Source organism: Manis javanica, chromosome 4 (genome assembly GCF_040802235.1).
Source record: "Manis javanica isolate MJ-LG chromosome 4, MJ_LKY, whole genome shotgun sequence".
NCBI classification, from domain to species: domain Eukaryota; kingdom Metazoa; phylum Chordata; class Mammalia; order Pholidota; family Manidae; genus Manis; species Manis javanica.
The window spans coordinates 132,092,545-132,114,233 of NC_133159.1; the positions used below are offsets into that span (position 1 = coordinate 132,092,545).

The following is a 21,689-nucleotide window of genomic DNA, read 5'->3' on the forward strand; positions in this document are numbered from 1 at the left end:
CATTCTCTTCTGGCCTGTAAGGTTTCTGTTGAGAAGTCTGATGATAGCCTGATGGGTTTTCCTTTGTAGGTGATCTTTTTTTTCTCTCTGACTGCCTTTAATACTCTGTTCTTGTCCTTCATCTTTGCCATTTAAATTATTATGTATCTTGGTGTTGTCCTCTTTGGGTCCCTTCTTTTGGGAGTTCTGTGTGCTTCCATAGTCTGAGCAACTATTTCCTCCCCCAGTTTGGGGAAGTTCTCAGCAATTATTTCTTCAAGAACAGTTTCTATCCCTTTTTCTCTCTCTTCTTCTTCTGTTACCCATATAATGCGGATATTGTTCCTTTTGAATTGGTCACACAGTTCTCGTAATACTGTTTCATTCCTGGAGATCCTTTTATCTCTCTCTGCGTCAGCTTCTATGCGTTCCTGTTCTCTCGTTTCTATTCCATCAATGGCCTCTTGCATCTTATCCATTCTGCTTATAAATCCTTCCAGAGATTGTTTCACTTCTGTAATCTCCCTCCGGACGTCATCTCTTAACTCTTGTATATTTCTCTGCTGCTCTGTCAGCATGTTTATGATTTTTATTTTGAATTCTTTTTCAGAAAGACTGATTAGGTCTATCTCCTCAGGGGTTGTGATTTTGGTCTGTGTCAAATTCTTCTGCCTTTTCATGGCGATAGAGATAGTTTGTGGAGCTGGCGCAAGTGATGGCTGGGAGAACGTCCCTTGTTGGTTTGTGGCCTTCCTCTCCTGGGAGAACAGCGACCTCTAGCTGCACACAGACGGGGCTTCTGATTCTTGCCCTGCCACTATGGAGTTTAGCTCAGTGGTTGCTGTGGAGTTAAGCTCTGTGGTTGCTATGGGCGTGACCTGCCTCAGGCTGCTGCTGCAATGTGGCAGAGCCACGTGGGAGGGGAAACGGCCGGGAGGCTGTTTACCCCCATGAAGGACCTTCGAGCTGCCCTGCTGCCCAGGGGCTAGGGTTCCCAGAGTTCCCCGGGATTCCCAGTTGCTGGGCTAAGTGTCCCAGGATGCTTCCGTCCAGCTGTGGGGTCCCTGTCCCTTTAAGACTTTCAAAAAGCACTGCCTTTTCTTTGTCCCAGGGGCACCAGCTGTGGGGACCCGCTCACAGGTCTTACTGTCCTGTTTCCCTAGTATCCAGTACCCCACGCACTGTGTCTGCACTCTGGTGCGGATGGCTAGGGCTGGGTGTTTAGCAGTCCTGGGCTCCCTCTCCTTCCCCGCTCCGACTCCTCTCGCCCCGCCCAGAGCTGGAGTGAGGGGGCGCTTGGGTCCCGCCGGGCCGCGGCTTGTATCTTCCCCCCTTCACGAGGCCCTGGGTTCTCACAGGTGTGGATGTAGTCTGGCTGTTGTCCTGTGTCTTCTGGTCTCTCTTTTAGGAATAGTTGTATTTGCTGTATTTTCAAAAATATATGTGGTTTTGGGAGGATATTTCTGCTGCTCTACTCACGCTGCCATCTTGGCTCCCTCCGCCCTATACAGTAATATTTAAAAATCTGGATTACAATTGAAAGTAGGAAGAGAAATTTGAGGAAAATACTAACTTTGATTTTGGGCTTGTTGAGTTTGTAGTATCAGTGGGTTATCCTCCTGGCTGGAGCTATTGAGAGAGCATTGGAGCCATTTACATAGAGATGACAGTAAAGTATGAATGTGCATGCAACCACTCAAGAACGTAAGTTTATTTTTTAATTTTTTTAAGAACATAAGTTTAGAAAAAATTCAGTTCTAGGTCCCAGCCTTGTGGGACTCTTTCCTTTCAGAAAGTAGGTTATCATAGTAGACTGTAAGAAAGTTATCTGTAAGAAAGATAGGAAAAAAGCCTGGAGTACAGAGTTAGGAAGCCAAAAACAAGAGAATTTCAAGAAGAAGGGGATGATTGAGAGATACTGCAGAGAGGTTGAGGACTTGGAAGGATAAGGAAAGGTGATTGAGGGGTGATTTTATCATTTTGACTGAGATCATTTAGAGTGATGTGGAGAGAAACCAAGTTTCAAAAGATTAGGGAAGGAAGGAAGGAAGCATTGAGTAATGACCTCAGAAAGTGGTGGAGAGGAAAAGAGTGGGATAGACTCAGCAGTCAAGAGTGTAACAGTGTGGAAAACTTTATTTGGGATGGCTACTGAGAGCATGTTTATTAGGGTAAGGAGGTGAGCCTGGAGAAGGATACCTTAAAGATGCAAGGCTGTCTTAGTGGCACAGGATCTGGTAAGGTGAAGTGAGAGGATAATGGACTTCCAGGCATTTCGAACAGGCTAGCTGCTTTCCTTTTCATTTGGCTCTGGATGTCATTTTGGTAACTAATTCTTTAAAAATCACTTAGAACAGGGCTTAAACTATGGCCTGTCAGCTCAATATGGACCAAGAATTTCATATATATGTGTGTGTGTGTGTGTGTATGTATGTATATATATATATTTTGATGGTTGAAGAAAATTCAAGGAAGACTATATCATGGCATGTGAAAATTGTATGAAATTCTCAGTGTCTATAAATAAATTTTTTGGGGGAAGAGTCATGCTCATTATTTATGCTTTTGCATTGCAGTGGTAGAGTTGAGTAGTTGCCTGTATGGCTCACAAAGCCTCAAAGCCTCAAATATTTACTGACTGGTCTTTGACAGAAAAAGTTTGCCAACTCCTGGCCTAGAAGGAGGAGTCTCGTAAGGATCACTGTTGGTTCCTTTTCTGACTGTTTCGTGACTTGCTGGTTAATTTTTTCTTTTTCTTTTCTCTTTTCTCTCTCTCTCTCTCTTTCTTTTTTCCATGGTAGATCTTGATCTATTTCAGCTATTATAGTGAATACAGATTTTCTGTCTCAAGCATTTTTGGTTAAATTAAGACTGATAAAGAAAGCTCATCAAAATGTCTGACCTCAGACTGTAGTGGTGAGGAGCAGATGGCTATTACTTAGAAAGAAACATAGTAAGATTTTAATGTTGGCTGCTGACATGCTTCTCTGAAATTTAGCATAGCTCTTGTAGTGAAACTGTTATTTAAATTCCTAGGCTAATTTTTCAAAGAGAAAGTTGGAAGAAGAGCAAGAAGAAACTACAGCTGAAAACTAGCCACGTGGTAAATTAGACGTAGTAGTAAACCTTTAAGCCAGACACTGTTCTAAATGATTTAACGTATATTAATGCAATTACTCTGTCACACTCTCTGAGATACTATTACTATTCCCATTTTCCACATGAGAAAACTGAAGCAGAGAGGAGTAAATAACTTGGCCAAGGTCACACAGCTAGTGAATGGGCAAGCTGAGATTCCAGCCCAGTCAAGTGAGGCTCCAGAGTAGGTGCCTGTAGGACTATGTGTTGTTGCCTTTCTAAGAATCAAAATAATTGTTAACATTTATTGACCACTTACTGCAGGGTAGGTGCTTTTTTTTTTAAATTTTATTTTGGTATCATTAATCTACAATTACATGAGGAACATTATGTTTACTAGGCTTCTCCCTTCACCAAGTCCCCCCCACAAACCCCATTACAGCCACTGTCCATCAGCATAGTAAGATGCTATAGAATTACTACTTGTCTTCTCTGTGTTGCACAGCCCTCCCCGTGCCTCCTCCCGCATTGTACATGCTAATCATAATGGGGCAGGTGCTTTTTAAGGTCATTATTTCTGCTAGCACATTAATGTTTGCAACATACTTCCTGATGAGAATGAGGTGCTTGCCTGAGGTGTTAACACTAGAAAGTAGTGTGGTGGAGATTTGGTCCCCTTCCATCTAGCTCCACAGTGTTCCCTTCCCCACTGCATTGTGCTGTAGATTCTCTCTCCATTATTGCTCAGAATGGTAATTTTATACTTTTTCCTATGAGAATTCTACAGCTTGATGACACTTGAAGGACACATTTGCACTGCTGTTCGCAAGCTAACAATATTCTCCACAGAATAACATCTCAGTCATGGGTGCTCTCTCTATTAATCTGTGAAATGGTGTGGCTGTTGCAGTGCCACTGGCATGTGAACTTACTGTGATCTGAGTTTCCCCCTACAGAGGATGCTGGACAGGGGAGCATCTGTGGATCTGGGAGTAAAAGCCCTAAGTCATCCTAAAGCCCTTTTATCTAGCCTCTTCTCTGATCATAATCTTTGCAGTTTATGTCTTGTGTTAGTGTTCAGGCTGCAGTTAGAAATTTGTGTCAGGAATTCTGTAGAGAGACTAGGGCTATTGCTGTGGTTTTTGGAATTATATGTGTATAACTGATACCCAAAGACATTTACAGGGATTCCTTGAGAAGATGATTGAAACAGAACTTCTACAGTCTCATCATTTTAAGGATTAAATAAAAGAATTAGCAACTTTCTACTCTTGAATATAAATGACCTCATGGTTCTCCTACATACATCAGTATCCAGATTCTCTGTTTTTGTTCTAAGCTCTCCTTTTTGTGGGTTCCTTGTGGATAACTACTTTGGTTCTACACAAAACACTATTTCTTTGCTCCATTATTTGTTTGGAAGAGGCACAAATAGACTTGCTCTATTAAAAAACTCTCAAAGAATCAATTCCTATTATAATATTTAATGCATAGTAGGTACTTCATAAACACGTGCAGATTGTTTAAGTGAAAATGGAAATGCAGAGTTACTCAATGATGCAATAGTCTTGATGGGTTGGAGCTCTTGAGGAGCAAAATACCTAGGTTGGCTGGAATCTGTTGTGATAGAGACGAAGGTTAAAGGGTTCAGTTTACTTTCATGGGAGAAAAGTCTGCAATCTGTAGCTGCCCCTGTGGAAACTTGGAGGCTGGCTCTCAGGCAGGTGGGATGTTACTGTAACCACCAGGGTCAATAAGATTAGGTGTCCTCTGGGCATCCTTTTCAGTTGACCTAGGCAGGGGCGTCAGTGGCAGGCATTTTGGCTAGTGAGCTCTTGGAGGACAGGGCTGGATCTCCCCTTCCCATTATTTCTTTTTCTCTTTGAGCCAAGTACTGTGTTCCACAAATCTGTTGACTGATAATTAGTTTAGAGGAGAATATGACCAAGAAAGTAAAAGACTGAAGTCTTTTTCTAATATTTTCTGGGCTCCATGTGCTACAACACAGGCTCTATTTAAATCTTTCGAAGTAGAGCAGCACTTTTCTAGGACCTCTTTGTGCTCACTTAAGCTAGGTCTGGCTGTGCGCGCTGTTTGTATCCTGTCAGAGTACTGTCAGGTTGGGGATTAGAAAGTTATTTATTTTTCCTTATATTTATAATTGTTTTCCATAATCTTTAAAATTTATATGAAATACTTGCTTTATAAGTGCACATAGATTTAAAATTCAAATAATATTACAAGGTTTATAACAAAAAATAAATGTTGTCACTCCTTAGTCCCACTCCCTAGACAACTCTTCTGTATTTAGATCTAAATGATGCTTATGCTGACATTTCTAGATCGATCAATTGTGGACATCGACTGACTTTTTACTATGGTAGGTGAGGAGTTGCCTCTTTGAGAGCTTTTTTTAAAGGACAGCCTAACTTGGGCCTCTTCCAGGTGAAGAACAGCAGTGAGATGTAAAGCATGTTAGGCTTTGCTTTTTGGTTTTGGAGTTGTCAAGGCAGAATTGAGATATGAGGTGACACAGTATTTAAAAGTAATTCGTTCAGGATTTAGCAGTGTTTCCGTTTCCATTGTTAAGTCTGTTCATCACCTTATACTTCTGATAATGTCCTGTTGATTTACCATAACTTTAATTAATCAATCTTAGTTCCTAGGTCAGGAAAACATTTGAATTCCATTCTACTTTTCATGACCCCCCAAAAAAATGTGTGTATACTGTTGTAGTAGTTAAAACTATTTAATAATTATGTAGTTGTGGAATGCAGAGAGGGTGAAGGAAATGCTGACAGTTTTGAGTGCATGTACCAGTCATTGTAGTTGTCATTTAATTCTCATAACAACACTGAGAAGTAGATTTCCCCCTGTTTTGCAGATAAAGAAACTAGCTCAGAGGGATGAACTTACCCATGGTTCCCATAGCCAGTTTTTGAATTCTCATGTTTGACTCTAGAAGCCACTGATGGTGTATGTCAGTTTTTTTAAACTTTTTAATTGAAGCATAAGATACATGCAGAAAAGAGCAAATCATAAATGTAGAGCTCAGTGAGTTATCAAAATGAGATGTGCATGTAACCACTACTAAGTTAAACTAAAAAAACAAAAAAGGGTGTTACCAGCACCCCAGAGCCCACCCTGATGTTGTCTCCCAGTTACTAGTCTCCTGCCATTCCTCCAAAGATAACCATTATGACTTCTGACACTGTAGATTCAGTTTGCCACAAGTGGTAAGTTTTTGAGCAAAATTGGATGTTACTATTAAGTGTATATGTCCTTTTACATTTTCTATCACCACACCTAGAAATGCAGTGCCAGTTTTTCTTTAAAGAAGCTAGTTACCTCCATTTCTTTTTCTACAGAAAAAGAAGAGTATACATTTTGTACAATCACATGAACTTACTGTGTTGTGTTAAATGTTTCCCCCTTTGAGGTGAATTGCAATTTCTTAGCTCTTTAGTCTGAGTCACTGTAAAGAAATCTTCAAAACCAGTGACCTCTGTAAATTTCTCAGACCAGAGTAAAAGTGTACCATGAGTCCTACCTGAGGAGTATTGTGTAATTAGAAATGCCACTTGCTGAGATTTAAAAAATAATATCATAGATCATTGCAAATACTGTTTTCCTTTTGCCAATGACTTATAAAGCCATATTTGGTTTAAATATTCATAGGCCAAATAATTGCAGTATTAAAAAAAAAGTTAACAGGGATTTCATGAGCATAGTGATCAGTTTAGCAGCTGTAAGCAAATTTTCATCTTCTAAGTGTCTTTTACTTTATCCTGGAATACTGATTTATACCTGAGACATCCAGTTTTTTGACTCTAGGCATTTGTTTAACATGGCTGTCTAGGAGAAAAAAGTGCCTTACTATTTTTATGAAGAAGAGTCTATTAGTAGTTGAAAAAATTTCTCTTAAAATATTCTTTTCTAATTATGAAAGCAGAGCACATTTGTTATAGAATACCTCAATTGCAGAAAGGTGCAAAGAAGAAAAATATCCCCCTCTCAATGAGACCTGCTGATATTTTTGTGGTGTTTAATTTGTCTTTTTACTTTTCCTGTGTGTGAATATTTATAATGAAATTGGAATTTTTAAATATATTCATTTTCACAGTTTGCTTTTTTCTGTTAATGTATTATTTTTACATGTGTGTATTTAGTATTACCTATTTCTTTGAAAATAATAATAGTTGCATAATAACTTCAAAATCATGTACCACTAGTTTATTTAACCATTCCCATGTTTTTGAGCCAGGTTTGTATTGTTTCCATGTTTATAAAGAATTAGCTGTTGGACAGCAGATGGTGGAGGGATGAAGCTGAGAGGAAAGGAATCCTCTGAAACTGGATGTTACTTGTTCAGGTGAACCTATCAGATATTTAGTGAGCTTCTGTGTGTCAGGCCCTGTGATGGGCTCTGAGATGCAGATGTGAATCCTTATTGGAGATCAGATATGATGAGTGAAGGTCTGAATTAAAGTCATAGTGGAGATGGGGATCCAGAAAATAGGAAGGATTCCCAGAGGCATGTAAGTAGAAAAGTCAGTTTTTGAGTTGGAGTATTTGCAATGATCTATGATATCTAAGATTTCTCCCACACTTCTTCAAGTAACTGGGATTGATGGTGGTGTCACTTATTAGTATAGGGACCATACAACGGAAGAGTAACTTTACTTGAAGTTTGTTTTGGGCATACTGAATTTGAGGTGCCTCTGGGCCACTAGGGAGAAATGTCTATTGGGCAGATGGATAGATGAAGCTAGGAAGAGAGATCTGGACTACAGAGATGTATCTGTGGGTCATGTGAGTCCACATCTAACATCTAGATTGTGGTATCAACCACAGTCCAAAGATCTGGTGGAGCATGCAGTTGAGAAGACAAAGATCGTGAGGAATGCAGAGAAGCCTGTGAAAGAGGGAGACCCAGAATTGGAGAGAGAATGGTGGTGTGGTTGCTGAAAGAAGAGAAAAAAAGAGGGGTGGACCGCAGTGTCACACATTGTGTAGTAGAGGCCCAGGAGGAGAACCGCTGGGAAGTGTTTATTGGATTTGGCTGTTAGAAGGCCATTGATAAGATGAGTTTTCAAGGGACTAGTGGGGCAGAGGAGAGAATGGCTGGGGAATAGCAGGAGAAAAAATGGTGTGGGGTAGCTAGAAATGGAAAAGCAGATGTTGTCTGGTGTGGTGTGGAAGGAGGGTTTTGTTTATTAATAGAGACTTGACAGATTGACCTGCTAAGAAGGACCCAGTTGAAAGGGATGGAAGTTTCTGGAGAAGGGGTGGTTGATAAATCAAAGGACCTGAGGAGAGTGATGGGTTTGGAGCATAGGTGGTGGAATTAAAGTTGGGTAGGAGAGAGATACCTCTCTGAGAAAGCCTGGGCTACGTGGGAGCAGTTGGTGGCAGTAGCTCAGTTTTCTTAAGACATTGGCTGGCAATGAGGCAGATTGGATGGGAGTTGAGCTTGAAGGCAGTGTCAAGATTTGTACTATCTGTGGTAGGCAGTAGAGGGATGAAATGCTGAGGCCCAGCGAAGGAACCATAGCAGCACTGTCGTTCAGTTAGAGACCTTGATTTATAGAGATACTGATTTGCATGACTGTGTGAATCCCCACCAAGACTCTAGAGCCCAGGTAAAGGAGGAAGATTCTTGGCTGTTTACTTCCCAGGGAGGCCTTACCTGACATCCTAAGTTAAATTTATTAGTTTTTCATAGCTCTGTTCATTCCCTCTAGTACTCATTAGAATTGTGGTTTTGCATTTGATTTTTGCAATTTATAATTATAAAAGTTTACCTTCCCCTGTAACTAAAAGCTCTGAGGAAAGATGCACCTGATTTTGCTTACCATTGTGCAGTGTCTGGCACCTTGTGGACACTCAGTAAATGTTTGTGGGGTTTAATGAATCAAATACAGTGGTTCTCAACTTTTTATTCAGCTCCAGCACACCTGTAGAATATGACTTGTTTCCATTGGAACCACTGTTGACTGCCCTGATTCTTTCCAGAAGGAAGTAGGTGTGAGGTAGTGTAGGGTAGCGGTTAAAAGGTCACAGGCCCTAGAATGAGAATGCCTGAGCTCATATTCCAGCCCTACCTCTTAGCAGCTTTGTGACCCTGGGCCCATTCTTAATCTTTGTGTGTTCTCATCTGTAAAGTGTGGCAGGTAGGGAATAGTACCTACCTCATGGAGTTGCCATGAAGCTTGCATGAGAGAATTCACACAAAGCTTTTAGAACAGCATGTGACATGTAAAAATTAATTACTACTACTAGTGGTTTGAAAAAGCCTCCTAGGTTCTTCTGATAATCGTTTTTACTTGAGACCCTGGCTTTATGATAAAGGATTTTCAGGGCAGTTATCAGTAGTTAGCATCCTACATCTACTGGTTCTTTGTCACATATTGAATATTATTGATCTTCGGGGAAACTGGGAAGAGAAATCCCTGGACCATGATGGCCCTTTTGGCTCAGGGACCCAATGGTACCCTGAAACAAAACCATTCTTGGTCCTGTAGGAGTATCACTAGGAAATTGTAGAAATGTCATGTGACTAGTCATTCTGGTAGCCATCCTATCAGTGGCCTGAGGGATTAGTGAATGCTGTCTACTTTACACTTGCCGTAGTGAGCTTGATTCATTTCTTTCCCTTGCAGAGGAGGTGGCCAAGTTGGAGAAGCACTTGATGCTTCTCCGACAAGAGTATGTCAAGCTGCAGAAGAAATTGGCTGAGACAGAGAAGAGATGCACTCTTTTGGCAGCGCAGGCAAAGAAGGAAAGCAGCAATGAGTCCTTCATCAGCCGCCTGCTGACGATCGTGGCAGACCTCTATGAGCAGGAGCAGTATAGGTGAGTCCTGGGCACAGGACCAGTGCTGGGGGAAGCAAACCCTTTTGCTTTATTCTCAGGACATGTTACAAGTCTTCCTCTCTTGCTGTCTTCTTCCCAAGTTTATTTCTCTCTAATCAAGATATTAGCAAGCCTTCAGTTTCTAGAATGTAAGCTCCTTGAGGCAGGATTTTGTCTGTTTCTGGCTTATTTTCAGCAGAGCATAGGAGTCATGGTGATAGCAGACAGAAATTAGCTTATATGTCCAAGGATTCAGAGGGGAGAGGTCACTTTTCTTTTGCAACGGTCAAACAAGGAGTCCTGGAATGAGTGGGCAGTGTAGGATGCTGGTTGAGGTAGGCTCTGGAGCCGCACAGCCTGTACTAGAAGCTCAGCTGCCCAACTCTGGCCATGTGACCTGGGCTTATATGTCATGCCTCAGGTTCCTCATTTGTAACATGGGGATACTACTACTATTTACTTTAGGGTTGTGAGGGTTAAATTAATAAATATGTGTTTTGAGTTCTTAGAGCAGTGTCTGGCACATAGGAAGTGCTCAGTTGTTTGCTGTTGTTATTAATGAGTTTTGAGGTAAATGATAAAGGCTGGGAAGGATTTAATAAAGACAGTGTATTACTAGTAGGGGGAGTAGCTGAGCATAAGCTCAAACATGGGAACATGCTGAGTATTTAGAGGATGGTTAAGGGGCCATTTAGGGTACATGCCCATGTCGGGGAGTACTGGGAGAAGTGGAAAGGTTAGGGTGAATGCCAAGGTGAGAAATTAGGACTTGAACTTTAGGACATATGGAGTAGAGTATTTTTGAGTTGTAGGACTGTCATAATCAAAGTTGTGTTCTGGGAACATTAACCTGGTAATATATAGGCAGAATTTTATAAGTGAAGAGAGCAGGAGAGCAGCTGAGATGTGTTGTAAATAGCCCAGAACAGAAATGATGAAGGATTGAATTGGCATGATGGCAGTGGATATGAAAAATGTGAATGTGAAAATGCATAGACGAAAGGATTTGGCTACTAAGGAGATGGATGTTTGGATTAGGTAAGACTTAGAAAAAATTTAAAATAATTGTAACATTTAAAAACATCAAAATCTAGAACTGCCATCTATCATCTTAATCACTTTTAAAGGAAAGCAAAGTTTAATATCAAGAAATAGGAATTATGTACTCTGAGATAAAGGACAACCCTTTAAATGGATAGATGTAGACTTATTTCTATTACAGACAGATCTCACCCAGTCTTCAAGGTTCTTCCCCAATAGAACTCCCATCATTTCCTTTCTTTCTTACTTATTAACTGATTACATTTATTATACTGTAGTCCTTTTGGGAGACAATGGAAATGAGACTGGGCAATTTCCTCTTCTAGCCACTTTTTACCTACTCAGCTGTGATATGATCTCATGGTTCTGGTGAATCTTTCTCCAGCTTCTAAAACCTGTTCTTTATCTAAAGAAGGTTGAATACCTTTGTTATGTACAATTGAGTATCAGGTGGGGAATGCAGCTTTCAGCGGGGACTGAGCTCTTTGAGATGGAGCAACTAAAATTGGAAAATAAGTTTCTAAAGCAGATACTCTTTTACCAAGATAGGGGGGAAAAAAAACCTTTGTTCCGTAAACATGCATTTTGTTGAAAAATTTAAATAGTATTTTTATGTGCATATCAGTAACTGGAGTAACTGAAAAGTTGATGTTAATATTTTTTAATTGAGAAATGTGGAAGAAATTGGTACATTTGTTTTTACTTAAGTTCAGGAGAAGGCTTTTGTGCTGTAAGATAATTAGAAATGATGGTTAAATGTATATCGACTATACTTCAATTAAAAAAAACGGTTGTATGTACTTATTTACCACATTCTTTTAGCAATCAAGCTTATAATTTTTCTCTTTAAAGTATTTGAGAAACTTTAGCAAGAAATTCTTTGTTTATGCCTCCTCTTCAGTAACAACTTCCTAGTATCTATGTTTTAAGGAAATGCCTTTTACTAGAATGAAATTTAAAAGAAATTATTAGCCTTCTAATTGTTTCTATACAAAGTCCTCAGACTGGTTCAATTTTCAATTTGAGTTGTATTTTTTAAAATTATTAGAAATTAGTAGTGGCGTCCTTATCTTTATTTCCCTTTGGGGAAATAATGTTAGGCTACAAAAGAGAAAAAATTCATGAGTAGTAGTAGAAATTTTATGGAAACATTCATATTTATAATTTTGTGACTAAAAGACTTATAACTGAAAAAGGAAACAGTGAATATTCATTTAGATTATTAGAATTTAATACTTTGTGATAAATTTAGAGTATAAAAGTTATTTATGCCATGTGAATAACCAGTTTCTTGTTTTAATTTTTTAGACTTTATCATAGTATATAATTTGAGATAGTGTTATGTTTTAAATAGAATATCAATTCTGTTCTTTATTAATGATGTTCTGTGTTGACAGTAGTTTGTAATTAATTTGAAATAGTACTCATACTCTTCTTAGCTAACATAATTAGTTGCAGACTGCAATCTTTTTTTATAAAACTGGAATTGTTGATATGCTTACATGATCATAATGTTCTAGACAGTGCTTTTCCGGGTTAAAATGTGTCTGCATCAGACATTATATAGAAACAGTATCTTCTGGCTCTCCTTTGAAGGGGATGAGTTAATTCACATAATAGTTCCTTTCTTTTTTTTCCCCTATGTAATAGTTTTTTGTGTATTTACCTTTTAAAGGCTTTCCAACCTAACAAATTGTTGAAGGGGAGTTTGACAGTAAAATATATGTGAATATGAGTAGGATGATGATAATTAATGACTTTGGACTGCTGCCAACATAGCCATGTGGCACAAGCTTGTGTCAGCCCAGTGGGTCATCCTTAGGTTTTTGCTAAATGCCCATATGCTTTCCTCCTTTAGCACTTGACATTTCAGAGTTTAACAAAAATAACTATTGGAAAGCTCTTTTCATATAATGGTATGTCATAAATAGGAAACATTTTTGAAAAAAGATTTCTTTTCCACCATTTCTTTATAAATGAGGTCGAGTAAAAAATGGACAGTAATAAGTCTAAATATTTTCGGTGAGAACAGGACTCTAGATATTGGGTTTCATATTTTCGCCTGCTTTGTCAAAGCTAATTTGTTCATGGTTTGCTGGTTAACCTTTCTTGAGCATTAACCTTAATATGGTGTGACATGCAACAGCTCTGTAGTTGCAGAGCTGTCTCATTATCTTTATGCTTTCTGTCTGTCTTTCCCTGATGATTTGTCATGGTTTATTCTCTGTGAAACTTCTTATACTTTTTATATGAATATTAATCATCCTATTTAACTCGATGGTTCACCACCATACGAATCCTATCAGGGGTGTCTTTGAAAACAGAACCTTCCATGTGAACTAAAGCTGGAAGTTGAAATAGAAAACACATCTAGCAACATATTATAAACATGACCCATCAGAATTCAGTGTTAGTATAGAAAAATAATTTTGCTTTTATTTTATTTTTCCTTTTACAGATGCGTGTTAATCGGTCAGTACTCATATAATTATCAGCAGTGAATCCTAGCTATATCTAGTTGTAACATTTTACTATTTAAATCTGTGGATATTTTTCTTTATCAGTGATCTGAAGATAAAGGTTGGGGGCAGACATATCAGTGCTCACAAGTTTGTCCTGGCGGCCCGCAGTGACAGTTGGAGTCTGGCCAGTTTGTCTTCCACTGAGGAGCTGGACCTGTCAGGTAAGCCTCTGACCAGCTGGGGACTCAAACCTTCCAGCACAAGAACTCTTGGCAGAAGTTCATGGCAGGTCATATTGAAATATTTGTGGTTTAATGAAAGTAGGTTATCTTTCTTATCAATTGTTGGTTGCCATGAACTAGTTAAATAATTAGGGAATCATTAGGTTGAACTTTGTGGACACTTCTGTTTAATACTTGACTAATAAATTATAAATATTTGAGTGTCTACAATATTCTTATATTTTATAAAGTACAATATCTGTCCAGAAACTTTTTTTTAAAATTAAGGTATTATTAATATACAATCTTAAGAACATTTCACATGAGCAACATTGTGGTTTCAACATTCACCCATATTATCAGGTACCCGCCCCCCACACATACCCCATTGCAGCAGCATAATAAGATGTGATAGAGCCATTACTTGTCTTCTCCGTGCTGTACTGCCTTCCCTGTGACCTACCTATATTGTGTGTGCTAATTATAATGCCCCTTAATCCCCTTCTCCCTCCCTCCCCAACCCGTTCCCTTTGGTAACCACTAGTCCCTTCTTGGAGTCTGTGTCTTCTGCTGTTTTGTTCCTTCAGTTTTCTTTGTTCTTATACTCCACAGATGAATTAAATCATTTGATACTTATCTTTCTCCACCTGGCTTATTTCACTGCGCATAATACCCTCTAGCTCCACCCATGTTGTTGCAAATGGTAGAATTTGTTTTCTTCTTTTGGCTGAATACTATTCCATTTTTGTATATGTAACACATCTTTATCCATTCGTCTACTGATGGACACTTAGGTTGCTTCCATATCTTGGCTATTGTAAATAGTGCTGTAATAACATAGGGGTACATATGTCTTTTTGAATCAGGGATTTTGTTTTCTTCAGGTTAATTCCTAGGAGTGGAATTACTGGATCAAATGGCACTTCTGTTTTTAGTTTTGTGAGGAGACTCCATACTATCCAGAAACTTTTTGCATATAATGGTATGTTATAAATATGGGAGCCTGTGTAGAAAAAAAATTTAAGGTCCTGCTATTCATTTGCTTAAAATCTAATCATAGCCACCAGAGTACTTTTCCTGGTCAACAAGAACTGAATTTAGAGGTAATAGTTACTCCAAAGAGCAAGAATATTCTTTCTTTAACATCCAAAGATGACTGTCAGTCTTGAGAATTGAATACGTGCATTGAACTGTTTGTTATTTAATTGTTTATGCCATGTTATGTGGTATAGAATTTGAGTCAAAAGTTTTTTCTAACAATTCTAACGTCCGAATTGCATTAGGTACTTGCCTAAAAGCTGATTCTAAAAAAACTGCTATTAATAGTCTAGAGAATTATAACATATGATAAGAATACCCAGGCAGAAGTGATAGGCCGTGAAAATTCTGCTGAGTTATGCCTTTGTTCAGTAGGTTTGCCAGTTCAGAAAGTACTGTTTTTCATATGCAGTGCCAGGGGCACTGAGATGATTATAACACAGTCCTTGCTGTACAGAGCTCATATTCTGTTGGAGGAAGTAGACTAATAACAAATCATTTCAGGCCAGTACTATATAAACAGTAATATAATTGCTTTATGTCTAAGGTACAGAAGAGACTAACTTGGGCCAATAAGGAAGGTGTGTCAGGTGGCTAACATATACTGAGTGGTGTTGCAATGGTTCAGTAGGCTCATCTCAGGGATTGAGGGGAGCAGATACCTAATGCTTTGCCACTGAGAGTGAGCTCTGTCTCTTTGTGATCATTTCCAGGGTTTAACCTGAGATCCTTACTTCAGAATTATAAACATACAAATATACATACATGTGCATATACATTCCTGCCAATAACTAAAACATTTACTTGGGAAATAATCTTTAATGGAAGGGTACCAGGATTAAAATCTCTGAGCAGAGATTTTCTTTATCTTTTGAAGCTGTATATTTTTGGCCCCTTATATAACAGAACTATGGATAACTTCTAAAATCCATTAGTTCAAGAGGTTTTCTTCACAAAATGCATGATAGGATCTTCATTACGTGAAGAGAGTTTTATGATGACTAGAAGAGATCATTAAAAATGTAAAATATTCAACTTTGTTAGAAAAAAGTTTAGATTGTTACCATCTTTTGATATCTTCATTATCAAAAATTGATGATCCTAGTAGTTGTGAGGCTCATGAAATTGATATTCCTGTGCATCACCAGTCACATTATAAATGAGAGTGACAGTTTTAGAAAGCCGTTAGGCAGCTGAGCTATAAAATAGCATTACTTTTTTTTTTACCTCATCTGACTCTGTCACATGGGTTCTGTCATAGGTAATTCAGACAGCATAGATGTTCATCATAGTTCTTTGTGTAATTGTGAAATATTGAATGCATACAACCAAAATGAGTAAGAGTGGGAATAATGAAATGTGATTGTTCCCTGAAACAAACAAAATTACATACAAATACAGTAAATTGCATTAAGGGTATGAAAAGACTAATGTGAAATTTTGCTGTTACGTTTTTGGTATACCATAAACATTTAAAGAGTAGCTTTAACTCCATGACAGTCTGACCACAAGATTGCATCACTGTGAATCAGGATTATTTCCCAGAGTTTAGAGGAGTATAGTGTTAATGCCTATAAAGGTCTCTGGACTTACCTCTCATTGTAAACAATAAACATAGTTTGATCCCTGTTACAGGGTTTGCTTTCAGGAGTCATCTGCTGCAGAGCAAATGTTTTTTGTGTCTTTGGTAGGTTAGGCATCTACTATGATAGCCAACAGTAGAGCCAACAGAGAGTATTGCATCTTTACATTTTTTATAGAATTTATCTTGGAAGTGTTTCAAGCGGTTTCAAGGAGGTGTGACCTATGTGGACCTCTGTATGTTCAATTGTGTGTTTTGCCCAGCAGTTCTGCTGAATTGCCAGGGTGGGCCGAGGTGTGATTGTCTAGATCTGGGGTGGCACCAGGTGAGACTGCCTAAAGGAGCCTGTGTGTTACACAATACCTGGAAGCACTAACGCTGCTGGACTGGCCAGCAATTTGAAGATTAGAAATAGGCTCTCATAAACAAGTGTATAAATAGCATAAATGCTATGCTTTAAATGGTTGAAGTTTTTCTATACTGATTGGACTTAATAGAATCATTTTATGAATTTATTGGGTTTTGTTTCTTCAAAATTATTCTATTCGTGTCACAGATACTGAGTGGCAGGCATTTTTCAAGGTGCTAGAGATATAGAAGTGAACAAAATTCCTATTTATGTTGCATCTACATTCTTAGATTTACTTTCTAAGCTCCACATTTTTAAAGTTCTCATGTAATTGGTATTTTTAAAAATTCAAAACAAGCACAACTTCAATTCTATTATTATAAGAATTTTAGCACATGTTCAGAAAGATAAAATAGGCATTATATATGCCAAGTATTTAAATTTATTTAGATATATGAAAATTTCCTTAAATTATACCTTGTAAAAAAAAGTGAAATGTTTTGTGTCTGGTATGATGCAGTGAACAAAGGCACAGTCACATCTGTAGGGTTCTTGCCACTGATGTATAACCTCAATCTAATGAGAAAGTATCAGACAAACCCACATGGAGGAACATTCCACAAAATAACTGGCCGTTGTTACTCAGATGTGTTAAGGTAATGAAAGGTAAGACCTGGGAACTGTTAGAGATTAGAGGAGACATGACAGCTAAATGTAGTGTGGAATCCTCATTTGGTTTGGGAAAATTGGCAAAATTTGTAAAGGTCTATAATTAGTAAATAGTATTGTATCGGTCCTAATTGTCTTGTTTTGATAATTGTACTGTGGTTATGTAAGATGTTAATATTAGGGGCAGATGTCTGAAGGGTATATGGGAACTCTACAACTTTTCTGTAAGTCTGAAATTGTTTCCAAATAAGTAAAAAAGGTACATACTTGCTTTGTATTTCTTATTACTTTAGCATATAGAAAGAAGTTTTTAAAGATACTGATTGATAACTGGAAAGAGAAATACAACTATTAGCTCTATATAACTAACTATATAACAGTATAACAAATTTTGAGGCTAAGAGGAGAGCACTATATTAACTTACGTGTAAAGTGAAGCAGCTTGCTTCACTCAAAATGATTTGTGTTAGCCTCTCTGTAGCACTTTAGCAATAGCAACTAACAACACTCTTGAGATGTTCCAGTGGATATAAGTGGCTGTTTTGAAGCTAGAGTTTCTTGCCTGCTTTCTCCAGCAAAGATCTTGTGATTCACTGGCATAAGATTTTATAGTGAGTCATTCAACTTTCCTGGAATGTGTCCTGGGTCCTGTCAAGCTATTCCAAAGAAAAGAAAGCATCCTCTTTCTCTCATTTTCAGTCTGGTTAGGAGAGCTATGCACCACTTGATAGATTGCGCTGTGCAGTGAAGAGAGCATAGGTTCCCAAACTCTGTTCTGAGATACACTAGATGCTATAGCAAACTCACAGGGGATCTGCATGATTTTTAAGTTTTCAAGAGAAATATGCTAGACATCTGTTGGATACCATGTGAATTACTAGCTCAAGGTTATTCAGGTTCAGTATTAGAGCATGTTGCATTCTTTTTGATGATATCCATGGTAGTTTTAAAATACATCCATAATTACTTGATATTCCTCCTTTCAAAGGTGGGTCCTAATTCCCCTCCTTATATGTATAAACTGACTGAGTTCTAATGAATAGATGGTGGTAGAAGTAACATGTTGCTTTAGGGCTACATTCATAGAAGATGTAGAAGACTTCTTTTTGCTGTGTCTTTTGGATTGTTCATGTGGGGAGAAGTTAGTGACTACATCATGAGGACACTCAAATGGCCTTGTAGCCTCCTGCTAACAGCTAAGACTGCTTCCCAGAGATTCTCTTAGAGCTTTAAAAGATCTGTTTTATCTGTGGTTATAATCCCTTACCCAATCCTAATACTGCTTTTGTTTTTCTCTGTAATCTTTGGTTATGCTATGTTTGTGTGTTGGTTTAAAATAGTCTGTTTTAATAGTAATAATAGCAAATTTTTGTATGGCAATTACTATGTGGTAGTGTTCTGAGAGCTTTACATGTATACATTCATCTTTAGAACAACACTTTGAGGTAAGTACTGTTATTTATTCCTGTTTTATAGGTGAGAAACTGAAGCACAGTAATACTAAATCTTCATTGCCGGTCACACAGTACTAAGTGTCTGAAATGGGATTTGAACCCAGTGCATTTGGCTGCAGAATCCATGCCATTAATCACAATGCTGTGCTACTTTTCACTTTTGGTTTTTTCTCCTCCCAACTTTATTGAGATTAAAAGGAAGTAAAATAAACTACATTAAAAGTACACAGTTTGATTAATTTTGACATAACTGAAACCACCACCACATGAAATAACAAACATTTAAATTTCTCTGAAGGTTTTCTTCATGTCTCCTTTTAATCCATCCCTTTTTCCATTCATCCCCAAGCAACCACTGATCTGCTTTCACTCATGGTAGATTAGTTTGTGTTTTCTAGACTTAAGAAAATGGAATCACAGGGCATATACTTTTTTTTTTTTTTTCTGGCTTCATTCACTCCGCAAAAAGATTTTGAGATTCATCCAAAGTCTCAGTATGTTGTTTCAGTTGTTCATTCCTAGTTATTGCTAAATAGTATTCCACATATTAATATACCACAGTTTGGTTTTTTTGTTTACCTATTGATGCATGGTTGTGTTGTTTCTGGTTTTTGGCTATTGCAAATAAAATTACTATGCTCAGTTGTGTATATGTCTTTGTGTAGACATATGTTTTTATTTTTCTTGGGTAAATATTTAGGATTGACTATTTCATATTAAGAAACTACCAAACTGTGCCAAAATAGATGTACCATTTTACATTTCCACCAGCAGTGGATGTAAGAGGCTCCCATCCTCACTAACATTGGTATATAGTCATGCTGTTTTTTGTTTATAATTTTAGCATTCTAATGGTTGTGGAATGCATTGTTTCATTTTATATTCCTCTGGTAATGATAATGTTGAGTATTGTTTCATGTGTTACTGATCATTTTTATATCTTCTTTTGTGACGTGTCTTCACATCTTTTGCCCTTTTAAAAATTGGTTTGTCTGTCTTCTCAGTTTTAAATTTTAAGAGTTCTGTATATAATGTGGACACAAGTCATTTGTCTGAAAAAAAGCATTCTTGCCTTGGTCCTGATCTCCGGGAGAAACAATGACAACTTTGTTATATATGAATGTGAATTTTAGTTTTTTTTGTAGACATGGTTTATCAATTTGAATATTCCTAGTTCTTTGAGACATATGAATTGATTTTGAATTTTGCAAGCACTTTCTCTTGTATCTATTGAAGTGATGATATAGTTTTTCTCTTTTCTGATGCTAATGTAGTGAATTACATTGATTTTTCAAATGTTAAACTAACCTTGCATTCCTGGGATAAACCCTCTGTGGTCATTATATATTATTGTTTTTATATACGTTGTTGGATCCTGTTTGCTAATATTTTGTTAAGGACTATTATATCAGTAATTATGAAGGTTACTGGTTTGTAATGTCTTTGTCAAATTTTGCTGTTAGATTACATAGGCCTCATAATGAGATTTGTAGTGATCCCACATTTTCTGTTTTCTGAAAAATTTTATAAGATTGGTGTTACTGTTTTTTTCTTGAATGTTTGATAGAATTCACTGCTGAAATCATCTGAGTCTGTGGAGTTGCCTTTTGGGGAAGGAATTTCAATAAATTAATGTATATAGAGATGTTTAATTTTTTTTTCTTGTGTGTCAGTTTTGGAAAGTTGTGTTTTCAGAAATTTGTTCATTTTATCTAAGTTGTTGAATTTGCTAGTATAAAGTTGTCTGTAGCTTTTTTATTCTTTTAATGTCTGTAGCAGTACTGTAGCTTTTTTATTCTTTTAATGTCTGTAGCAGTAACTCCCATTTTCATTCCTAGTATTGGTGATTTATGTTCTTTCTTTTTCCTGATCAGTCTAGTTAGAAGTTTGAAACTTTTCCAAAGAATCAACTTTTGGCTTTGTTAGTTTTCTCTGTTGTTCATTTTCTATATTACTGACTTCTGCCTTTTCCTTTCTTCTAATTACTTTGGATTTACCTTTTTTCCCCTACTTTCTTAAAGTAGAACCTTAGATCATTTATTTTAGATTTATTCTTTTCTAATATAAAGATTTAAAGCTCTGAGTTTCAGCACTGCTGTAGCTGCATCCTGTGAGTTTTGATATATTGTATTTTCATTTAGTTTAGAATATGTTCTAATTTTCCTTGTGATTTTTTCTTTGATCCATGAATTACTTAGAAGTTTGTCGCTTAATTTGCAGATATTTGAAGTTTTTCTAGGTACTTTATTGTTATTGATTTCTAACTTAATTCTTTCATTGTCAGAGAAGATATTTTATATGATTTTGATCCTTTTAAATTTATTGGGACTTGTTTTATGTCTCAGCATATGGTCTTTCTTGGTGAATATATGTGCACTTGAAAGTGTGTTTTTCAGTTGTTGGAAGTAGTGTTCTTTAAATGTCAGATCAAGTTAGATAATATTGTTCTGATCTTCTATATCTGTATTTTTTTTTTTTAATTTTATTTATTTATTAAAGTGTTGTTTATATACAATTTTATGTTGGTTTCAAATGTACATCACAGTAGTTCAACAGTCCCCCTGATCAACATATTGTGATTGCAAATTGTGCTCTTTTATTTCTCTTCTCTCCCCCCCTCCCCACTGCATCCACCCCAACCTTTGGTAACCACTGGACACTTCTCTGTCTGTGAGTCCACTGCTCTTTTGTTCTTTCTCTTTTGCTTTGTTTTTATATTACACAAATAAATGAAATCACATGGTACTTGTCTTTCTCTGCCTGGGTTATTTCACTGAACATAATATCCTTTAGATCCATTCATGTTGTTGCAAATGGCAGGATCTCTTTTCTCTTTATGGCTGAATAATATTCCATTTTGTATATTTACCACATCTTATCCATTCATCTGTTGATGGACACTTAGACTGCTTCCATATCTACAAATACTACAGCAGTACACATAGGGTCGCATATATTTTT

The 21,689-nt window shown here is 37.3% G+C and overlaps 1 protein-coding gene across 2 annotated transcripts in view; it reads left to right on the forward strand.

Annotated features, from left to right (window-relative positions):
- ANKFY1 (ankyrin repeat and FYVE domain containing 1) overlaps positions 1-21,689 on the forward strand; it is an 86,728-nt gene that overhangs the window by 15,247 nt on the left and 49,792 nt on the right. For both annotated transcript variants that reach the window (XR_012130535.1, XM_073234992.1), the window contains exons 2-3: positions 9,720-9,912; positions 13,518-13,636. Coding sequence is in view for 1 of the 2 variants with exons in the window: in XM_073234992.1 (XP_073091093.1) it covers positions 9,720-9,912; positions 13,518-13,636 (312 nt within the window). In the remaining variant the exon portion in view is untranslated. The remainder of the gene's footprint in view (positions 1-9,719; positions 9,913-13,517; positions 13,637-21,689) is intronic.